The 19,460-nt window shown below is 50.5% G+C and overlaps 1 protein-coding gene across 15 annotated transcripts in view; it reads left to right on the top strand.

Moving 5' to 3' along the window:
- The window catches only part of USF1 (upstream transcription factor 1), a 173,608-nt gene that overhangs the window by 84,175 nt on the left and 69,973 nt on the right, over positions 1-19,460 (top strand). For 9 of the 15 annotated variants that reach the window (XM_086945406.1, XM_086945401.1, XM_086945404.1 and 6 more), the window contains one exon: positions 2,529-2,578. In XM_086945406.1, coding sequence (XP_086801532.1) covers positions 2,529-2,578 — 50 coding nt within the window. Of the gene's footprint in view, positions 1-2,528; positions 2,672-19,460 lie in introns of all 15 variants that reach the window. The other 6 variants (XM_086945410.1, XM_086945413.1, XM_086945414.1 and 3 more) reach the window with 2 other exon arrangements.

Raw genomic sequence — 19,460 nt, 5'->3', positions numbered from 1 at the left:
CCCCCTCCATCTTTACGGCCAGCGCGGTTTGCGCAGGCGCAACCTCCTGGACAGTGTCCTCCACACTCTTAACCCTGTCGGACAGTTTTGAGTGGTCAGCTCGTAGAAGGCCCAGCCCCGTCGCCACCTGCGCAATGTCCTGCTGCAGTGCAGTGCGGGAATCTGCTATTGCTATTAGGATCTTGTTGAGTTGTTGCTGCAGACCCTGGTCGCATGGCATGTCATGCAGCCCCTGCTCAGCCTGGGGTGGGGATTCAGCGTCAGAGGGTGGGTGTTCTTCTTTCTTTGCTCTGGGCTTGCCCATGACACCAATTGCAGGTACTCACTCACAGGGTACGTGGTAGTGACGCACCCGAAGAGTAACAGGCAGCAGGCAGGGCCTGTCGCCAGATCCGACTAGGCAACACAGCGACTCTTCGCAGCACAATCCGCCCACTCGAGTATTACGTCTGTCCAGGCAGAGCGGCCTTAGCAGGTCCCGCAATCTAGTGGACTCCCAAGCCTGGGGGCTGCATCACCCTCCACGGGTCTCAACTGTCCCGTCACGCCGCTGGATTTTCCAAGCTCCACTGCAGGCCAAGTTTCAGCCCTTGGTGGAGCCTCCAGTACTCTCCGGCTCCCCTGGAACTACAGTTCTCAGCGCTGCGGGCGTGCACCAAGCATGGGTCCTCCTCCTCACATTTTCTAGGCCGACTCTGTAATCTCCTGGCGTCCCGCAGTGGGCAACAGGGGGGCCCAAGCCCAGGTCACCACCCCTCACTACTCGGCACACCCGGCTCCGTGGCCGTCCAGCCTCCACCTTCAGCTGCTGCACCAGCAGGGGCTGCCTCGTCCCGGGCCGCCTAGCCCCTTCGCGCTGCCCTCGCCAGGGCCCAGCTGCCTCCTCGAGCCCCTTCGCAATGCCCTGGATGTTCTGGGGAGGAGGGGCCCCCCTCCGGAGCCTCCCCCGTCACCACCCAAGTACTGCCAGCACCTCAGCTGCCCTCGCCGGGGCCAGAATTCACAGCAGCGCAGGCAGCCTCCCGTCGTCCTCCACAGCGCTCAGCCCTCCTCAGTGCTGCCTCGTAGTGGAGTCCGCTCTACTCCGCAGCATCAATCGGTCAGCAGCTCCTCTACGACGGCCCCAACGCTCCCTTCACAATGCCCTGGATGTCCCAGGGAGGAGGGGGTCCCCCCTCCGTAGCTTCTCCTGCCGCCACCCGGGCACTGTCAGTAACACCGCTGCCCTCGCCAGGGCCAGAACCCGCATCAGCGCAGGCTGCCTCCCTTTGTGCTGCCACAGCGTTCAGCCCCCCTCAGTGCAGCCTCGCAGGTGGGTCCGCTCCGCAGCGTCGACCGGGCAGCAGCTCCTCTCGCGGCGGCCCCAACGCTTCAGTGCCGGTGCGCCTCCTCCGGCCCCGCAGCAGATCCTCGCCGCTCCAACGCCAGTATCTGACCTGCTGTGCCCTGAACTCGCGGCACCGTCTCAGGGCCGATTCAGTCCCTGTCGCCGCCATTTTGAAGCTGCCACCAGCCCCAATACCTGCTCCGATCTCGGGTTTTCCGCTGTTGTGAGGGGTGAGAACACTCCGGTTCAGCTCCCCCTCGCTTCGCCCATCCCCGGTTGGCACGTGAGGGGGTCCGGGGTTCAATTACTCAGGAGAAGTGCGGGTTTCATTTGCGGCGCTCGGCGCTCACGCTTCTCCTCGCCGCGGCATCCAAGCCACCGGAAACTCTCTTTGAAAATACTTAATGAACATTTTCTGTTCCCTCGTTAAAAAGAAGCATTTAATTCTGTTTTTAAGTTGCCCATCTAGTTTCCAGATGTTTTTAGTTAGATGTATAATCTTACGCTGTGTCTTTTGTATTTGAACATCACCTTTTTTTTTATATTGGTCAGTCTTGATGGAATAGAAATACTTTGTGTACAAAAAAAATTCTAAAAAAATTAAAAGCTCCTGTTATGCTTGAATCTCAATCTTCTCAACATTGAGATGTTTGCTAAGGTATATCAATAATAATCTACTTACAAAAGCATATGGTTTCTTTGCACTAATTCTCCCTGTGTATGGGTCAAATATCTGTTCACTTTCGTAAACAGGTTTTAAAAAAATCTGATTATTTACTGCAATTATATCACAGCAGTAGAAAGCAAAGCTTGTTTTCCACTGCCATGATTCAACAATGTGCACCTTTCAGGCTCTGTTTAACAAATTGAGGGGGAAAAAAGAAAGGCCTTTAAAAAAAAAAAGCGCACACACCTCAAAGAAACCCGTGTTGTTCCCAAAAATCTTTTTCCTCCAAGCATTTTTTTTTTTTTTTTTTTTTTTTAATGTTGCACAGCAATCCCAAAATTCTTAATGCCAATTGAGGAAGTAGCACAGGGATCTACATAAATTGGGTGTATAGATTTCTGCTATTCTTTAGCATGTGGACAGGCATTTGCGCTACATCCACATATGACATATGCTATAAGATATTTTCAAGAATTTAAATAATTTCAATCCTCAACAGAAGAAAATATTCATATATTCATACTTCCTTTCCAGACAACAGAAAGTGGTGGAGACTGAAGACGGAAACCTGCAACTCCAAGAAGGTGTGTTTTCGAGGTAGTTTTTTCGGGGAATTACTTCAGGTTATCAGGTTTACAAACCACTCTAAACGTAGGAAGCCATGCAGCAGCATTCTCGTGAGTTGGCTTCTTCTCTGATTTGCCCCTTTATAAAGCAATGAGTCTCCAGGTTGGCTGAAAATAACATTGAAACCTTTTTCGTCTCCTCTAAAATGTATTTCCCTGTCACAGACTAATAAGAAGAATGAATCTTCCCTGTGTAAATGTACTCTACCGTTGCCAACAAGTGTTGTCTATTGTCTAAGTGCAACCAGCATAGTTTAACCTTGTACGAATAAAACGTATACAGTGGTTGCCACATTTTACTTTGTCTCTGTAATCCCAGTTTTTTTCCTGGAGTGACTGCTGGAGCGACTGTGCAGTGTGCATGCTCGGTTATGTTATATAAGAGCAAAGACAGAAGAGAACAGAGAGGCTACAGTGAGAATCAAGCATTTGCAATGCAACATGCCTTGCATTTGTGAATGTTAGAGCTATTGGTGTTGTAAATGATTGTTTGTATTTGTGTTTTTGTCATGGAGTGAATTATGATGTTTGTAGAGAAATTATTTGGTTCAATTTGGAATTGTGTGGGGTGGAATTCTGTAGTGTATTTGTGTAGTGGACTTCTGTGGCATGTTGAATCAATAGGAGGTGAGAGTTGTATAAAATAGATAGAAAATTAGATGGATAGGGAATGGTGTAGTTTGTGTATGAAGCCTAGAGTACCAAAAATAGTGTGTGAGAAAGTAGGGGACAAGTTATAGACGCATAAAGAGGCTGCGTGTGCACAGAAGAGACTCGAAGAAGGAGGAGGTATTTGTGGTTTGGATTTTTTTTAAAGTTATGGTGAAGAAAGTGCTAAAAGACCTGAAGTGAACTAATATAAGAAATTCTGGATTATTGCATGAGAGACCTAGAGTGGTGTGAGAGAGGGAGTAGTGGGAGGGATATTGGTGTGGGGGGGGGGGGGTGACTTCCCTGCATAAACAAGAAATGGTTGTGGTTTTCAGTAGATTGGGCAGCTTTCAGTCCGCTGGGCAAGGTATAGACACAACATTCAAGATTCCTTTACTGCATTAAAGTGCCGGATAAGGAGAAAAAAAAAACAAGTCCATTGATGGGGAATGTGTGACCAATAATACAACACATGTACTGTGAACTGAATTGCCTTTATTTACTTTTTCGCATTTAGCTTACTTCTCAGCATTTCATAAAGCTAATGTGCGCATTGATAAAAATTGCCAAAACAACATTAAGGTTCAGGTCTCAGTGGTACTATTTTATTTCTGGGGTTGTAGGCCGAGCCCTGGGAAAGCATACCTCCTGTGTCCCCACCATCTCATTTTTACAGGTGGTCAGATAAGCCCATGCCCCCTTCCACTTCCCCAGCCGGGTTCTCAGGCAGCTGTGTATAGTGCTGGAAGATAGATGTTAGAGTGCTATAATCCTATTTCATTCATGCCATTTGCTTTTTATTAACATTAAAACAATAAGCATTTGCAATGCAGTCGGTCTAGCATTTGTAAAAGTTAGAGCTAATAGTGTTGTAAATGCTAATGTCTTTTTACTATTGTTTTTTTGTTTGCAGTGGAGTGAATCTATTTGCATAGCGCCCTTGTATCCGTATTACCTTGCAGCGCTTGAGAACCAGAAAATTGGAAATAGGTTACGAGGGAGGGGAGGTGGTAAATAAATAACACCAATATAAAAAGGAATTCTAAAAATAGGGAAGGAGTTGCTGTAAAGGGTTGGGGTTGATGTGACAGGTGAGAGCATGGTACAGAAGCGGCAGATATGCGTGAGAGAAACAGAACTCGAAAAAGGGCTTAGAGAGAAGTGTGCATGAGTGACCAGGAGAAAGTGAGTTTTAGAGAAAAATGGGGCAGGGGAGAAGGAATATGAGAGGGAGTGGGAAACAGAAAGTGTTGTCCCTTCAAATTCGATGGCGTTTTGTGAAAAATTTGCTGATAATGTACCCTTTGGCACACATTTTTACATTTATCTTCAGGAAAGCACACTGTAGACCTACCTGAAAACTGTAATAAGATGCAGGCATTTACGGCCACCAGTTTCAAAGTTCATTAACCACCCCTATTTGTAAACTCCTACTATGAAACTTGATAAGAGAGCGAGCTTTCAGTATTGTGAATGACAGGTGTTACTGTAAAACCATAAGGTGGCAGGCTTGACTTCTTCGATAAGACACTGGTAAGTGACACTGAATTATGTAACTTCAAGCTGTAGAAGTCACAATCGATCCTTCATATTTAAAGGGGAGTGGCTGTCTTAAACTAACCACTAGGTTGGTAATATATCTCCCACAGTCTGTAAATCTCTCTCTAACTGCTGCAGATATTTACACGTAATGTACTTTAAGCAGGCCCACTGGAGTTACGTGGTTTTTGGGCTGCAGCATATTGTGCTTAATTATGGCTTTATCACACTCATGTCATTATCTACCATTTGCTCCTTAATTTGGAGATTTCATTTAAAAAGTGTTGCTTCTATGTCAAACGGTTCATAAGTTACATGACTGCTTCCATACCGTGGTTGTCGTGTTGAACAGGTTAACTATTCAAGTCTGCTGTTTCCGATGATAAACTGAAACTAATGAAGTGAAGTTTTTGTCCTGACAGTATTAATAAGACAAAATGCATGTATTTGTGTTGTTGGATTTAAGTGCACACCGCTGGTCAGTTATCAACTGGAATGAGAATTTGCCTAGCCTTAGTGCTGGTAAGTTCCAATTCTATTAAGGACTCTGAGGCGAGGATTATGCCTTACTTTCTTCACTTTATTTCTCACAGCAGCAAGAAAAAACATGTAAAAACTACTTTTCCCATGAACACCAGGGAAAAAACAGGAAACTGAATAGTAAGTCCTTTGTTAGTCTCTATGCACCAGCAGCAACCATCATGCCTTGCATCCACTTCCTTCTCGCGAAGCACTCAGTCCGGTAACTTCACGCGTCCTGTTTTGACCATCATTCCCTGCAAGAAAACCTCAGAATCCGACTCTGACCTTCCTGAATATAACAAGGTACGCAGCATCAATGCACACAGAACAATAGCATTGTCAACCTCCTGAATTCCGTAAACAGGTTACTTACATTCTGTACGGGGAGGGTCCACTTCGAGGAAGTCCTTGGGGGGATAATCCTCGCCTCCGAGTCCTTAATAGAATTGGAACTTACCAGCACTAAGGCTAGGCAAATTCTCATTCTATGGCAGGACCGGAGGCTTCAGATTATGCCAGTTCAAAGCTGATCGACAACTAGCCGAGCCATCTCTGTTACTGGCTTAAAGTAGAACCTCTTGAACGTGGAGTCTGTGGACCAATCCGCGGCCCTCATCAGGTCCTCCAACCGAGCCCCTAGCACAAAAGCCTTCGAGGCCATAGCTCCCCGTGCCGAGTGAGCACCAAATTTCTTCGTATCAATCCCCGCCTCCTGCATCACCCAACGAGCCCATCTGGCGATTGTCGGGGAAGAAACAGCCTTGTACGGTTTCCGTAGGGCAATTAGCAGTTGTCTCTCACCCGGAGGGCGAGTATCATCAGGCATATCCTCATATGCACGGAGGCACTGCACCACACACAGCTTGGGGGAATCCGGGAAAGCCGGATATGAAATAACCCTCGTAAGGGTCTTAGTTCTCCTGCTCACTGTGAAGGACACCCCTTCCGGGAAAAACACCCGTGCTGTAATATCGAGCGCACGCACATCTGAGACTCGTCTGCAGGAAACTAAACACAATAGCATCGCTAGTTTAGCAGTAAGCTCTTTGCGAGACAAAAACCTGTTCGGCTGCCAAGAAAGAAACAAATTCAGAACCCTGTTGACGTCCCACAGGACTGAATACCACGGCTCTGGTGGCAGCGAGAGGCGAATCCCCCTCAACAGTCTGCAAACCAAAGGGTGTTCCCCGATCGGGGAACCCTGTACCGGGTCATGCCCCGCCGATATGGCCGAGCGGAAAGTATTGATAGACCTATAGGCTAAACCCTCTTCCGCCAAGGAGGCAAGGAAGTTAAGGACATGGACTATATCCGTCCCCACGGGATCGAAACCCCATTGCACCCACCAGCGACGCCACCTATGCCATGCTGACCGGTATCTCCTGGCGGTGCTGTCCGCCCAGGCCTTAGAGAGCAGATCCTCTTTCCCGAAAGGCCTGGGAGAGACCAGCGACGCCGGAGATCCACCATGCCATCAGTCTCAGCGAGCCTTCCTGAACCAACCTGTGGGGATTCCCGTCCGGATTCAGGAGAATGTGAGGAGAGTGGGGGAGTAGGATTGGAAAATCCCAGGAAAGTTCCAGAAGAACCGGAAACCAAACTTGAGACCTCCACCAAGGCGTAATCATCACCACCTGCGCTGACTGACGGCGCAGCAACGCTGACACTGCTCGCTCGACCAGTCTTGGAGGAACGCATCGGTCGCCTCCGCTGACGGGTCCGGGCGCCAACTGAAATACCTTGGTAACTGGTGGTCCAGCCGCGAGGCGAATAGGTCCACTGAAAACAGACCCCACAGGTCCATCAACTGGGAAAACACCCGCGGGTCCAGCTTCCACACGCTGGCATCCAGGAGGTGTCGGGAGTGCAATCGGCCACCTCGTTCTGACGGCCCGGCAAATACTCCGCCGTGACCGAGACCTGATGGTCCAGGCAAAAGTGCCAAAAGTCGCGCGCGAGATCCGCCAGCATCTTGGATCTGGTGCCACCCAGATGGTTGATATAGCGGACCGCAGACACGTTGTCCATCCGCAGAAGGACACACAATTGGACCCGATCCTTGGTCCAGCACTGGACCGCGAAGGAACCTGCCAGCAACTCCAAACAGTTGATATGTAACGACTGCTCGAGGGCAGACCAGGCGCCGCCCGTGGAGAAATCTCCGCACCTGGCCCCCCAACCTGAACGACTGGCGTCCGACTCTATCACTATGTCTGGGGAGGAACCAAATATCGCACGACCATTCCAGGCCTCCATGTGCGTCAGCCACCATCGCATTTCGTCCCTCACGTCCTCCGACAGCGGAATCAGCTGCGAGTACGTGAGACCTTTCCTGAGGTGATATGCTTTCAACTGCTGCATGGCCCGGTAGTGAAGCGGGCCCGGGAAGATGGCCTGAATCGAAGACGACAACAGGCCCACTATCCGTGCTAGGTGACGCAGCGATATCAGCAGCTTCGCCAGGGTCTGGCGCAACTCGTGACAAATCTTTGACATTTTCCGGGCGGGAAGACTCAAGGACGCTGAGACCGAGTCTATGCTGAACCCGAGAAAGGTTGCGCACTGAGCTGGGACTAGGAGCGATTTCTTCTCGTTTATAACAAACCCTAGACCCTACAATAGGTCCACCGCGAACTGCAGCTGGGACGATAAGCGCCTCGGACACTGGTCCATGAAGAGCATATCGTCAAGTATACTATCATTCTGACCCCGCGTGCACTTAAGGTCTCCACCGCTGGGCGCAGCACCTTTGTGAAAAACCACAGCGCTGAGGAGAGCCCGAAGGACAGCGTGGTGAACTCGTACACCTGTCCGTCCCACCTGAACTGGAGGAAACGACGGTGCGGAGGGAAAATCGGGACCGCCAGATAGGCGTCTTTTAAGTCTAGCCTGGCCATCCAGTCGGACGGTCGTACCACATCCCTCAGGAGATGGATTCCCTCCATTTTGAAATGGCGGTACACCAGCCACTCGTTGAACTTCTTTAGATTGATAACCGGACTGCGGCCTCCATCGACTTTGTCGACCAAAAAGATGTTGCTGAGGAAGCCGTCCGGGTGCTCGCACGCGCGGCAAATCGCCCCTTTGTGAAGGAGGGCGAAAACCTTGTCGCGCACCAATTCTGCATCGCGCTGAGAGAACGTAATGGGATGAGGGCGCTGGGGCTGCCGCGGACGGCCATGGAACTCCAATTGGAAGCCCTGAACCGTCTGTAGTACCCAGGCGTCCTTGGTAAGGGAAAGCCATGCTGGGAAGAACTGCACCAGGCGACCCCCTACCCGCAAACTCGCAGAGGGTAGCACACTCGCCTCTTCCACCCTGTTGCTGACCTCGATAGACCCCACGTCCTCGGAACTTCTGACCTCTCGTGGGGTAAAAGTTATTGAAGGGGGAGCTGTGTTCCTGACCATGCCCGCGTCCGGAGCCTTGTCCTCTGTCGGAGGGGTTGCCTCGACCGAACGAGCGGCCCCTGCCTCGTCCGGCCCCTTCAAAAACCCGAGGGGCAAACACTTTCTTAATATTGGACTGGGCTTGGTCCAGTGACGTAAACGTAGCCACAAATTTACCGAGCTCCTTAATAAAAGGATCTCCGAACAAACCGCCCTGCGCCACTGCGCCCGCCTCAGAAGAGGCGAGGTCACCCAGCTTAGGGTCAATCTTGATTAGCAGTGACCTCCTCCTCTGTAGAGAGGGCGCAGTTGGCATTGCCTAGGAAAATAATGGCGCGTTGCGCCCAGTTAGATAAGATTTCCGGAGAAATGAGGTCCCCCGACACCTTAGCTTCCTCCGCCATGTCGAGGATTTTGGTCATAGGGCCCACTGCGTCCAGAAGTTTGTCCTGGCACGTACGCCAGGACCGATCTATACCTTTCCGGGGATCCTTAACAAACTTAGCGAGAAAAGTGGCCATTTTAGGGTCAATGTCCGGGGTCAGTGACACTTTTCCCTCCAGGGAAGGGCGGGGGCACTCCGCCCTAAGGCGGCTACGAGCTTCCTTGTCCACTGGTTTTCGGAGACGGTTCGCCACATATAAGGCCACCTTATCCCCCGGAACCCATTCAGAGGACCGTGGGTGGACAATATCGTCCGGATCCAACATGTCCGAAGGGCCCGCGGATGTGGAAGGTTGGGACGGGAGCCACGACCTAGAAGAGCAGGCCTCTTCCTCCGAGTCCGGAGAATCGTCATCCTGCCGTGGCTCCGGGGACATAGTACGGGGAGTAGGCGGTGGGACACCCACCGGTGGGCGGGGCGGGTAGGGGGTCCTCAAGCGCCTTAAAGGCGTGCCTAACCCTATCAAAGGCCACCGGATCAATCCCCTCAGTACAAGGCTTCTTAGGCGGGGGGGGGGGACCGCTGGCAGGGAAGGATCCGAAGCCAGGGCAGGCGCCGGAATGAGGACCGCAATTTTTGCGTACGCCTCATCCAAACGCGCCGTCATTCGTTGTTCTAGGGGCACTATCGCCTGATCCACCGCCTTGTAGATGGAGTCATCCACCGCCTGGTAGAAATCATCATCCCAGGAGGTACAATTTAGAGGGTCTTTATGTGTACTGGCCTGACTTCCCTTGCATACTGAGGTAAGTTGGGCTCTACAGGAGGGAGGTACCGCACAGCAAATTTCAAAAACCCCTGAGGGTACACTGTGGGTCTGGGGCAACCCAGAGGATATGGCGGCACAGAGGCACGAATTTCGGGGCCAGCCCAGGGAACGCAACAGCCCTCTATGTACTAGGGCGCCACCCGGTCAAGCGTCCCCTAGCGCTACTCACTGCATATCGCATAAGGCCAAACCACGTGGCTTTCCGATAAGGGAAAATAATATCTTGGGGCAACTGACAAACCTACTCATAACAAGTAGTGTTATTTAAAACTTTATTTGCTAAGTTGAACACCCGAGACCACCAACGACAATCCGATCTGCTTAATAAAATGTTAACAAATCGACCAGTGTTTATTGCCCAAACAAATAAATGAAACCACAACGGTACAACAATAACCAGACTCGTGCAGCCAGCTCCTCTGTTTTAGAAGTACTGGTAGCTGATGCAGAAGTTCAATGGGATGACCGCCCCATCATTTTAGTGAACACATAGGTGTTAGCCTACATTTAACATGACCAAGCTTATAACTAAAAGGGAAAGTGCGGTCCAGCCTTTCCGTAAAGGCTCGGTGGAAGAAAAGCAAAGCAGCAATGGAGTGCTGCCATAAAGAGGAAACTACACCAAAGTGTAATTAAAAACACAGGCAAGGCAGGTGAGCTAATTTTCTTTGTATAAAAAACCAAGCAGCCTGCTTTCCCTTGGGTCTTATCCACTTCTCATACTAGTGCCCACATATTAACACTGGTAGCATCAGAAAGCAAAAACATGGTCCAGCCTTTTAAAGGAGGCTCAGTGTAACAAGATAAGCGCATTGTTGTTGGACAACCTCAAATGAAACGAGCAATGTTGTGGGACGGGTAAGGGGCTGGGGGGACTACGCGGGGAGAATAAGTGACACAGGGGTCTCAGGTAGAGAGCGGTGAAAAAATAAAAACTAGCTGCGACCTCAGAGGAGTGGTGATGGCGGGCACACGGTGCTTAGGGAGGGGCGAGGGGGATACCACGGGGAGATTTAGTGATGCAGCGGTCCCGGGTAGAGCGCAGTGGACAAATAAATACAAGCAAAATAAAGCTGGGAAGGGTGGTAGAACCTTCCGAAAACATGTCACTCTGCAATGCTAAAGAGTGCATCAAAACATAAGACAAATGTAGTAAAGGTAAAAAAATCGCCATAATAGACCAATAATTCAGAGGAGGAGCACAACACGAGAAGGCGGAACTTATAAGGAAAAGAAACCACACGGAAGCAAGTATTTGCGACTGGTGCTATCCTTCACCAATCCTCTGCGGGGAGTGGAATGAAAGCCCACATAGCGAATACAGACAGTGCATGCGCTGTCCAGGCTCGACCTAAAGACAGTGGCAGGGGGAGGGTGGGACCAGAGAGTCAATAACCGCATTTGTATTCTGCTCAATAATTCATTCACCTCCTCTGTTGCTTCGAAGCACTGTGAATAACAGATGTCACTGTTAAGTAATATAAGATGCTTAAATAACCGGCCATGGAGCTTTGATGAAATTTGAACTTGTGGTCTTCAAATCACTGCATATCTCGCAATAAGTGATTCCCTCGCTAAGCCATTGTCCATATTTTCAAGTATAGCCATCAGCTCAACATCCTGTCATTCTTGGAAAATGACTTCATCTCCCCGTGCCTAAAAAGAAAAATAAATAAATATGTCCTTTTGTAATGTAAGTGGTGCTCTTGTAAAGCACTCCTGTTCTCGCTGTATACAAATGCCCCAAATATGGTTCAAGTATGAATCGATTAGTTTACAATGGTTTTTCACCATTGGATGCATTCTAGTAATCACTTATGCAATATTTGCTGCAGTTGAGTAGACCTTAAAAGGTGGTGGCAGGGCAACTGACGCACAAAGATGCGGCTGCAGGACACAAGTACATTGCAGGCAGACGATGTTTGGTCTGTTAGAAGTGGGGGCTATTTCACACCTGCCCCACATAAGCAGATGTCTTGAAATAGATGACCTAAGCACCCTTCACCCACCCAAACACGTGGACTTAATTCACAGAAGTAGTAAAAGGTTTAGGGGTTTGGGGTTTTTCAGAAAGATAATACAACCTTTTTATATGACCCTTGCAATGTTACAATAACATACATTGGGTTTGCACTTTTGTTACGTTGTTAATGGTGTGTTGGCATGACATGTTTTAATGCTGTTTAGTTGCAATGAGACATGATTTTTTTCAGGCATTGTCCATAAAAAATACCATATTTACAAACTATATTAAACCTGTGTTATAACATTTCCAAAATATGCAGAGGAATTAGGATGACAACAATTTAATCATCTGAAAACCACAGCATATCACTTGAAGAAGCAGAACACTGAGTGTTCGAGAGGTGCGGGGCAAAGGGGGGGGGGGCAATGTCTAAAGCTGGTGAAGACACCTCTTCGCTCACACGTTAGCCCAATGGTGTCTTACACTCTAAATATGTCTCCTTCTGGGCGTGGCACACTCTGTGCAGTGATAGGAGAAAGTGCACGTTGGGTGGAAGGGTGAGTTGCGCATCCATGAGGCTGGCAAGACATTTCTTTGAGTTACTTTGAGTGGAGGGGCGGCAGCCTCCTTTGTCCTGATGTAGGACACCAGCACCAAGCGGAGGAACCCACTGCCACAGAATCCTCCATCGCTGCTGCAATTTGAGTGCATTAGAACCAGAGAGCTGAGGAGTCCAGACCTCAAACACCCTCCCAGAGATGTGCAGAACACCAACAAAAGTAGTTTCACATTGCTGCATTTGTGTGTCCACCTTTTCACTGCGTTTTACGACTCACAAATACAAGTTATCAATAGCTCTTGTACATGTGTAAAGGAAAATCAGACCGGGCTGCTGAGAAATAACGAGTTAATTGAGAAAATAAACCAGCTTGTCCCGGTCGGGAGAAAGGGAGTGGCTATCAGCGGAGGTATGTGAGGCCAGCGGCAGCAGAGGCCATTAAGCAGCTGTTATTGGCGGACAGCCTCTCTGGTGGGCTCGCTTGTGTTACGGACACAAAACTGAAGGGGAGCTCAAGAGGGAAGTGTCCAAGAGGAGCAACAGACAGAACAGCAAGCCTAGGATGTGGCTAAAGTTCACTTACTGTAAAGAAAGAAGCTGCCACACACTGTTAACCTAGTAGCTGTTAGAAAGCTAAATAAATAAAACCCAGTATGTGGCAGAGGTCCCACTGTAGAGAAAAAAGCTGTCACTCAATGACAAGAAGTCATGGGAACTGTTTAAGAATGCAGAATATGACCGAAGTGTACTCGCAAAGGCTGGCTAAAGAAACGAGCAGAGTGCACAGCTCCGCCTGATTAGCTTCAGAAACAAACAGAACTCCCATTGTGCCCCATCAGCAAAGCCCAGTTCAGCTGCAAGCATGCAGCAGATCGCTCGGGTGCATGGTCAGGAGGGAGAGGACCGGGCAGATGTAGATAAAGAAAAATAAACACTACGCTCTGGGTAAACCACATTTCCCTATCTAACATTTGATCTCGACCTTCGCATGAACAGCAAATGCGATGAGATAATAATTATGGCCCAGTTTACACAAAATCTCAGAGGAGTGATAATAGAGTGCTCCCTTGTGTGAACTGCTCTTAGATTAGTAAAAAAGTTTGTTTCGCAGTTGCTATAATGGGACAAGTGAAATGATGCATGTAACAGGATCAGTCCTCATGGTAGTTTGCAAAAGTCCAAAAGGAAGGACTACTGAGCAGATTCACCAAACAAAGCAAGCATTTACGAAGGACAGTAATCGGAGCCAATTAAAAGGATGGGTGGTGCTTCAAGCCCATATCTAGATACACCATGTCTCAAAGAAACTGTGCATGCGCTGCCTAGGCGAGACCTAAAAACAAATCGAAATAAGGCAACACAGTTGAACAAATATGACCACATTAATCATGGAATGCATTTTTAACTTTTGATATCATAACTTTTTCCCAAATGTCATTTATTCAGAAAAGCATTTAGTTTGTTTCCAGGCCTTCATCCTTTTTATAGACAAGGGAGCTGAAGTTGGGGGGTTGGGGGGGGGTGGTTGAGTGATTTACTAAAAAACGCATGACTTTCACGAGGAGATGCTGAGGTTAGCTATAACAGTAGTCCCCTCAATGCACAATCTACAACTAATCTTGATTTCAACAGCATCTGGATTATTGGGATTTTTCTTTTGTAATGGGTCTGTATGGATCACCTCAGTGGTTTCTGACCATTGGATGTATTTCTGTGTTAATGGAGATTGCAAGTCATATTCAGAGAACTGTTAGCCAGTAAAGCTGCCCCTTTGAGTTCAGAAAGATGTGGTCGGGCTTCTGTTCCATTTTTATCTGTACTGTATTTACAATTAGTGACAAGACTTGAAATAACAATAAATGATAATGAATTGATCTCTTGTCCAGCAACGACTCCCCAAAGTCTAGAAACCCAGAAAACTGATGTTAAGGTTACCAATCACATTTGGGTTGTATCTTTCAACTCCGAGCTCTAACTGGTTTTGTCCGAAATACTAATATTAATATTCAAATCTTTAAAGCTTTCAGACTGGACATAGTTCTCTGCTCGATGTACACTTACCCCTTACATTTCCAGGTCTATTTCAACCTCTGTACAACTTTACACTACAGACTCCCAGCCACGACCCCTCTTGCCCATTACCTCTATTCAACTCTTTTATCTCCCCTTTCTCCTTTACCTCACTTTCTCTGTGTCCCCTCTTTTTTCCTGCCCCTCCCCCATACTTTTTTTTCCTCCTGTAAGTTTTAAGTTATGTACGGACATTGAGCCTTTTCCTCTCCTCTCTATCTCTCTATTCTGGGTAGTCGAGAATTGCAGAACATGTGTTTTGTGTATGTGAGGGATTGAGTGAATGTAGTAACGGCGGCACGGGAGCTCTGGCTACTCACCTCAGTGGGCGGGCGGGAGGGATAACCCCTGCATCCTCGTGCAGAAAGAGGCACAGCATGAGTGTGGTGTAATTGATTGTGAAAGAGTGTGGTTAGTTCAGTCTTTTAGAGTTAAATGGTATATCGCTCATTTAGTAGGCTATATGCCAGATAATTTTAGCTTTGATCTTAAAGCGGGTGTTACAATGCTAGGACCGGATTGGGAAGGCACGGTTGGTTTATCATGTGTTTACCCGGTGGGTGGGGGACAGTTTAGTTATCTGTTTTTAATGCGATGACCGCTCTGGCGGAGAGGCCATGGCAGTCCCTATTCAAGCACGTAGCCTAGAGATGAATGGTTTTAATATTGTTAATGTACCGGGCTTAGCACATTTGTTAAAAGGTATAGGACACAAACCTATCTCCGTAGGCAGCGGACCCTCATAGCCATGTTACAGGAAACACACCTAACTAATAATGAGGCCCAAAACTACACAGGAAGTGGAGAGGCTAGATGTTCTATGCAACATACTGGATTGCCCCACCAACTCCATTTCGAGTTCTGAGCTATACTACAGACATAGAAAGGAGGTACATACTAGTTCACGGAGTGCTCGACGGCACAGAAGTTTGCCTTCTGAATATCTATGCTCCGAAAACAGACAACGGCGCTTTTTAGGTCTCGGCCTAGCGTACACTGCGCAGCATTGTCGCGCAGCCGAGAATTTATGTCTCTTATTATGGAGCTTGAACCCGCCCCTCTTCTCCATTGGCTGGTTTCCTAAACGGAGGCCAGCCATTGGAGGAGAGGGGCGTCACTCCGTTCAAGCCCCGTCTTTTTCGGATTCGGGGTCGTGTTTTTTGCAGGTTTCTCGCCGTGACGTCATCCTTCACTCAACAGCAAAAAACACGCCCCCGAATGCGAAAATGTTGGCGCTTTTCTGACGCTATTTCTGCCCGACCGCCGCCGCAAGAAGTCGAGAAGCTGCCGAGTCCTCCGGTGAGTGCTTGCTGTCCTGCCCCCTCGTTGCTCGTGCTTGCTGTCCTGCCCCCCTCGTTGCTCGTGCTTGCTGTGCTGCCCCCCTCGTTGCTCGTGCTTGCTGTCCTGCCCCCTCGTTGCTCGTGCTTGCTGTGCTGCCCCCCTCGTTGCTCGTGCTTGCTGTCCTGCCCCCTCGTTGCTTGTGCTTGCTGTCCTGCCCCTCCTTGTTGTTTGTGCTTGCTGTCTTGCCCCCTCGTTGCTCGTGCTTGCTCTCCTGCCCCTGCCCCCTCGTTGCTTGTGCTTGCTGTCCTGCCCCCTCGTTGCTCGTGCTTGCTGTCCTGCCCCCCTTGTTGCTTGTGCTTGCTCTCCTGCCCCCCCCCCCTCGCTGGTTGTGCTTGCTCTCCTGCCCCCCCCCTCGCTGGTTGTGCTTGCTCTCCTGCCCCCCCCCTTCGCTGGCTGTGCTTGGCCTCCTGCCCCCCCTCGTTGCTCGTGCTTGCTGTCCTGCCCCCCTCGTTGCTCATGCTTGCTGTCCTGCCCCTCCTCGTTGCTTGTGCTTGCTGTTTTGCCCCCTTGTTGCTTGTCCTTGCTGTCCTGCCCCCTTGTTGCTTGTGCTTGTTCTCCTGCCCCGTCGTTGCTTGTGCTTGCTGTCCTGCCCCCCCTCGTTGCTTGTGCTTGCTGTGCTGCCCCCTCGTTGCTCGTGCTTGCTCTCCTGCCCCCCTCGTTGCTTGTGCTTGCTCATCTGCCCCCCTCATTGCTTGTTCTCCTGCCCTCGCTCGTTGCTTGTGCTTGCTGTCCTGCTCCCCCCTCATTTGTTGTGCTTGCTGTCCTGCCCCCCATCGTTGCTCGTGCTTGCTGTCCTGCCTCCCCCTCCTTGCTCGTGCTGGCTGTCCTGCCCCTCCTCGTTGCTTGTGCTTGCTGTCTTGCCTCCTCGTTGCTTGTGCTTGCTCTTGCCCCCTCGTTGCTTGTGCTTGCTGTCCTGCCCCCCTCGTTGCTCATGCTTGCTGTTCTGCCCCCCCGTTGCTCGTGCTTGCTCTCCTGCCCCCCGTTGCTCGTGCTTGCTGTCCTGCCCCCCTCGTTGCTTGTGCTTGCTGTCCTGCCCCCCCCCTTGTTGCTTGTGCTTGCTGTCCTGCTCCCCCCTCGTTGCTTGTGCTTGCTTTCCTGCTCCCCCCTCGTTGCTCGTGCTTGCTGTCCTGCCCCCCCTCGTTGCTTGTGCTTGCTGTCCTGCCCCCTCGTTGCTCGTGCTTGCTCTCCTGCCCCCCCCCCGCTGGTTGTGCTTGCTCTCCTGCCCCCCCTCGTTACTTGTGCTTGCTCTCCTGCCCCCCCTTGTTGCTTGTGCTTGCTGTCTTGCCCCCGCGTTGCTTGTTTGCTTGTGCTTGCTCTCCTGTCCCCCCTCGTTGCTTGTGCTTGCTCTCCTGCCCCCCCTCGTTGCTTGTGCTTGCTGTCCTGCTCCCTCGTTGCTTGTGCTTGCTCTCGTTGCTTGTGCTTGCTTTCCTGCCCCTGCCCCCTCGTTGCTTGTGCTTGCTGTCCTGTCCCCTCGTTGCTTGTGCTTGCTGTCCTGCCCGCTCGTTGCTCATGCTTGCTCTTGCTCGTGCTTGCTCTCCTGTCCCCCCCACGTTGGATGTGCTTGCTCTCCTGCCCCCCCCCCACGTTGGATGTGCTTGCTCTCCTGCCCCCCCCCTCCTCGTTGGTTGTGCTTGCTCTCCTGCCCCCCCTCATTGGTTGTGCTTGCTCTCCTGCCCCCCCTCGTTGGTTGTGCTTGCTGTCCTGCCCCCTCGTTGCTTGTGCCTTCTGTCCTGCCCCCCTTGTTGCTTGTGCTTGCTCTCCTGCCCCCCCTCGTTGCTTGTGCTTGCTGTCCTGCCCCCCCTAGTTGCTTGTGCTTCCTCCCCTGCCCCCCTCGCTGGTTGTTTGCTGTCCTGCCCCCCTCGTTGCTTGTGCTTGCTGTCCTGCCCCCCTAGTTGCTTGTGCTTGCTGTTCTGCCCCCCTTTGTTGCTTGTGCTTGCTCTCCTTCCCCCCCTCGTTGCTTGTGTTTGCTCTCCTGCCCCCGTTGCTTGTGCTTGCTGTCCTGCCCCCCCTCGTTGCTTGTGCTTGCTGTCCTGCGCCCTCGTTGCTTGTGCTTGCACTCCTGCCCCCCTCATTGCTTGTGCTTGCTCTCCTGCTCCCCCTCGTTTCTTGTGCTTGCTCTCCTGCCCCCCCCTCGTTGCTTGTGCTTGCTCTCCTGCCCCCCCTCGTTGCTTGTCGTTGCTTGTGCTTGCTCTCCTGCCCTCCCTCGTTGCTTGTGCTTGCTCTCCTGCCCTCCCTCGTTGCTTGTGCTTGCTCTCCTGCCCTCCCTCGTTGCTTGTGCTTGCTCTCCTGCCCTCCCTCGTTGCTTGTGATTGCTCTCCTGCGACCCCTCGTTGCTTGTGCTTGCTCTCCTGCCCCCCCTCGTTGCTTGTGCTTGCTCTCCTGCCCCCCCTCGTTGGTTGTGCTCGCTGTCCTGCCCCCTCGTTGCTTGTGCTTTCTGTCCTGCCCCCCTTGTTGCTTGTGCTTGCTCTCCTGCCCCCCCCTCGTTGCTTGTGCTTGCTGTCCTGTTCCCTCGTGTGCTTGCTGTCCTGCCCCCTCGTTGCTTGTGCTTGCTTGTAAATGACAATGCCGTTTATTTGTTTAAAAAAAAACATAAATAAAAATAATGTCATAAGCAATGCCAATAGCTCTATCTTTAAGAATGCCGAGACCATTGCATTGTAAATGCTTGTTACCTAGGCTTTGAAGAATTAGTAATGTCTCATGCAGGCATACCTCTACTGTGGCTGGTGATTTTAATTGTGGGTTAGAGGGGTCGATAGATGGACTCCCCTCGAATCCGCACACAAAACCCAACATGGCTTCGATGCGTGGACTGGAGATAGGACGGTGTGAGAAGATGGCCTGGTATATGCTGTCCACTAGTTATAGTGGGCACCTTGTACCAGTCCAATCGACCCTTATTGATGATTTGTGAGCTGGGATCTATCGCCAATCCTGTTTAAATAAAAAAGAAAACGTGGAAACATATGCTTCATAATGCCAAGTGCTATGGGTTAATAAAAATGACAGAAAGTAATATCCCAACCTGAAGCCTTAGAGAGGATGACTCCCCTGTAGCCCGGGCCTTTATTGTTAGTAAATACCATAAATGCCTATCTTTAGAGGCAATCGACCCCGAGCTGTGACACCGGCGGATCATGTCTCTCTCATCTGGGGGAGCCATTAGGCCTTCTTGGTTCGTTCTCAGCACGGAGCGCCAGGGCCCCCGCATCAGTGCCCTTCCCAAGATGGGGGACACAGTGGCCCGCGTAGGGTATTTTCCCTCACCTGTATACAGCAGGATAAGTCAGCCCCAGTGATTGAGATAACCGGATGCGGGAGGGAGGGGAAGCCCTCCGGAACCCCCTTACCTCAGCACGGAGCGCCAGGGCCCCCGCATTGAAGACTATTCTCGTGACCGGGTCTGGCTTCCCCAGTTTGGTCTTGGGGAGGTTGTTGGCACTTTCCACAATGACCTTCAGCATGGTGCCAGAGGAGCGGGGCGAGGACGCCGGGGTGTGGGAAGGATGAAAGGAGCTGGCTCGGAGTCTCCTGCGGGCTCTCCGAGGCTCTGCTCCAGACCTACCCCAGCGGCGAAGACAGGGAAGGA

This window comes from Lissotriton vulgaris, chromosome 12 (genome assembly GCF_964263255.1).
Source record: "Lissotriton vulgaris chromosome 12, aLisVul1.2, whole genome shotgun sequence".
Classification (NCBI taxonomy): Eukaryota; Metazoa; Chordata; class Amphibia; order Caudata; family Salamandridae; genus Lissotriton; species Lissotriton vulgaris.
The sequence above is the reverse complement of the archived record's forward strand: the minus strand, read 5'-3'. Positions and strand labels throughout refer to the sequence as shown.